The sequence below is a fragment of the Cyprinodon variegatus genome, unplaced genomic scaffold (assembly GCF_000732505.1).
Source record: "Cyprinodon variegatus isolate N-32 unplaced genomic scaffold, C_variegatus-1.0 Scaffold1737, whole genome shotgun sequence".
Lineage (NCBI taxonomy): Eukaryota > Metazoa > Chordata > Actinopteri > Cyprinodontiformes > Cyprinodontidae > Cyprinodon > Cyprinodon variegatus.
In genome coordinates, this window is record NW_015152190.1 from 89,263 (window position 1) to 93,146 (window position 3,884).

The window sequence follows — 3,884 nt, forward strand, 5'->3', positions numbered from 1 at the left end:
GTGTGCCTTTAAAGACAAAACAAAAAAGATACTTTTACCGCCTTTTTGGCTTTTTTCTTCTTTTTTTTCACTGGGTCACTGGGTTACATCATAGCATTAAGACATGTTTCTATTCAAAGAAGCCCTTCTGCAAGCATGCATGCTCACCAGGATATTCAATAGATACCTGATAACGGAATGAGTAAGCAGCCTCCAGCAGGTAATAATGGAGGCCTCTGTCCAGCTTCAGCAGCCTGAGTGAGAGATGGACCGGTCCAGCGGGGGGGAGGGTAGGACCAGCAGCAGATGGATAAGAGACATTGGAGCACAGCTGCCAGCCAATCATTTTAGACCCTGCATCAAACCACAGCTTAGTTACAATAGACTACATAAAAAAGGATGAAAGCAGATGTGAAAATAAAAACATTTGATTGCATTGATGATTACCGCGCCGCGCCTCCTGATCTAACAAGGTAAAACGACTCTGTTTACATTCGATAAACATGGAGCAGCTCTGGTGAGAGAGATTCAGATAACAGAGAGAAACGGTCATAAACGGAACAGATGGACCCAGTATTCAAGGGGAGACAGTCGGTACGAAAGTTCAAAACGTTTATTAAAACAAGACACACTTGGGGAGCAGTGGGCTGCCATTGTGTGGCCCCCCCGGGGAGCAGTGTGGGGTTTAGGGTCTCGATCAGACACCCAGAGTGGCAGTGGGAGTGGGGCTTGAACTCAGAACCTCTGGTTTCCAGGCTCCACCCCCTCTCTATACGCTCTCTGAGTCAGAACTAGGGGTGAATATTTGCATGGCTGTTGCAATATGATACGATCAGTGTTGCACTGATACCAGTATCGGGCGAGGGCCTGATCCAGCACTAAAATGAAGCCAAGGCGGAAATTCAACTGAAGAAACTCTGATTACTCCCATCCAATCAGAGGCTGATCCGCCTCCGATGCAGCCAATCTGCTTCAAGCTACATCTCCTCGCTGCCCAATCATCTTCCAGCACTCTACTTAAAAGCCGCTCCAAATCATCTCTAGGCCTGCTCTTCAACAAGCGCAAGATCCATCGCTCCTATGTCGGACTTTGATTCAGACAACCCACCTCCATCCCCTTCTCCACCGTCGTAGTAAGCTCATCCAACTCCTCCTAGATGCTCCTTCATCCTCACCTCCAGTGCGTACTCCCTCCAGACTTTCATGGAGTCCCCCGTCACTTTAAACGATCCGGCAGAAGACCGCCATGTTGAGTCTGGTTCTGCCAGAGGTTTCTTCCCAAAGGGGAGTTTTTTCTCTCCACAGTCGCTTAATGCTTGCTCTTCATGGACAGTCTATGCAACTTTGTTCATTCAGTGACATCTAACTCAAGCATCACCTCGTATTCCAGCCTCTATGGATTAACCAGACTTCATCTATCTAAACTCCACCACCAGTTTCAGGCCCGGGGGGGAATATCCTTATTCTCATACATCAGTTTATCTGCATTAAAGTATAAACCAGCGTTTATGTACCCTGCCAAGGCCTGAGCGCCAAAGTTCAAACTATTGTATCAATAAAAGTGTTCTAATTGCGTCTTTTTTTCTCTGCGAGTTTTTCAGATTGAAATGGTGATATCATATCAGTTAGTACCAACCAATAGAGCACCGATATCATTTAGAGCCAAAAGTTTCTTCAACTATTGTCCCCCATTCCAGGCAATAAAAGTTCTACTGGATTCTCTTTGTTTTAGTCTTTTTCCTGCTTCACAAAGGAAGGCAGCAGCTTGAAGCCATGATGGTGATGATTTTACATCCAGGTAGTCTGCAGTTCTTCATAGATACACACATTAACTTCAAACAGATGGTATCGGCTGATGACGCACAGCCAGGTATCGGGTATTGATATCGGGGCCAAAAATGGCATCGGCGCAACACTAGTCACAAAACGATATTATCACGTTATTGCGATATCACTATTATTGTGATGTTTTTCACAGCTACCAAAATTAAATGTTTAGATAAAAAAGCGTGTTAAAAAACATCTGTATATTTTCATGAGAAAATATTGATAATTTAGTTATTTTGGTTTTGTTCAGTTAGGAAGCGGAGGCAGAGGCATTTCTTGCAAGAAAAAAGGTTCACATTTATTTAACATCCTCTGTAACGATCTTGGTTCTGTTGTTTTTCTTTAAGTTTTCAGTTTCAAGTTTAGCCAGTTTTTTCATTGTTTCCTAGCTTTATTGGTGTGTCTGGATTCATTTAAGTTGCTTAGGTTTTTCTGTCTGTACTCTGCTGCCCCCTCGTGTTTTCTTTTGCTTCCTCCTCAGCTCTGCTCACACCTGCTCCTTATCAGCTCATTAGTCCTACCTTTGTTCAGTCAGCCATAAATACACTCCCTCTGCAGTCCCTCTTTGCTGGTTCCTCGTCTTACCTTTTCTCACCCTGGCTCCTTGATGGGTTTCCCCTCATGTCTCCATGGTTCTGGTTTGTGTTTGATTTTTATGTCGGATTTTTGGATTCCTGTTTTTGTTGCCTGATCTCTGATTAAACCCTCCAAGAACTCACCTCTGCCTCTCAGCTTCTGCTATTGGGTCCAATCAACAACCTTAAAACCAAATCTTGACAGAAAAACAACAGAACCAAGATCATTACATCCTCAACCGGAGAGATAGAGCTCTGACTCAGGCTACCTCAGTACATTTACACATAATGTTTTTTATGTAACTGGTATTGTAATTTTATCTTGTGATTTTATACTTGTGTTTATTTTTAAGGTTGACTACCGATGACAATTAGCACTCCTTAGCTAACTCGGGTATATTTACATTTTAATGTTGATTAATGTACACTGCCCCCTTTCAAATAAACAATAAATGAAATGAAATTTATACCTTACAAACATCCCAACACACAGGAACCAACCTACCCCCCGCACAAAGAACTTTCTCACACTTGAACATTTGGAGGAGAAACAACTTTAGTTCATGAAGGCCGTTTCCTGTCAGGTTAATCTCTCTCTGCTCAGATGGGTCTCCTAATAACATCAGTCCTCCTCTTCATCCCATGAAGGAGGCTGAGACTCATTCTTCTCTCTCATGACCTTCGTTTGGAGCCGGGAGGCTGAGAACAGACAAACCTCAACATGTTTTACTCCTCAGCGTCCATGTTTGGGTTTTGAGTCAGTCCCCGTCTTCCACAGCGGCCGCCTCAGCTACAGATATGTCTCTGCCTTACAGCCAAAGCAGAGCTTTATCTGCCAGACTGGCTGTGCAGAGGGAGCCCATTTTCCCTCATTGTTTTAGGTTAATTGTTTTGTTTTTTTTAATCGCTATTAGGAAAAGATATTGAATCAGGCACCCAAAAAACATGATATATCGCCAAATCAATTTTTTCCACACCCCTAGTCAGGACTAACTATCAGTTTTTCTAACGAGGTACAGAAGGAAACACTGAGGACTTATTTTAAATAAACTCAGCAGAACTCCAGAGAAATGAGGAATAAACCAAACTCACAGCTCTTTGGTGTGCAGGTGGTCCTCTGGATCCGACTCTTTGCTCCCTTTATCTCATCTCTGTGGTTTCCACTCAGCTGAAATACTCCAGAGCTGAAGAACATAGAAATTATGAATTGTTTTAAGTCTTTCTGTTCATGATAACAAGACCAGAGGTTCCATTAATGGGCAGCTAGTTTTACCAGCTCCAAAAAACAAACAGATCTTTTTTCATAGATCATTGCATCTTTGAAATAATCTACCTCAATACATCTGCTGCAAATTATCTAGACTCCATTTGATGCCCTGAAGTGTTTTAGTTCTAATTTATTAGTTTTTTTTTTGTGTGTATTCTCTGATCATTTCTTTACTACTGTGTGTTAAGAAATAAAGTTTTAGGAAATGTAATATTTTTGACTGCTTCAATTATTGT

At 42.2% G+C, this 3,884-nt stretch overlaps 1 protein-coding gene across 1 annotated transcript in view; it reads right to left on the reverse strand.

Moving 5' to 3' along the window:
- The window catches only part of LOC107104431, a 20,984-nt gene that overhangs the window by 12,691 nt on the left and 4,409 nt on the right, over nt 1-3,884 (reverse strand). Inside the window, exons 3-4 of the mRNA XM_015404430.1 lie at nt 3,474-3,565; nt 167-333 (exon numbers count right to left, since the gene is read on the reverse strand). Coding sequence (XP_015259916.1) covers nt 167-333; nt 3,474-3,565 — 259 coding nt within the window. The remainder of the gene's footprint in view (nt 1-166; nt 334-3,473; nt 3,566-3,884) is intronic.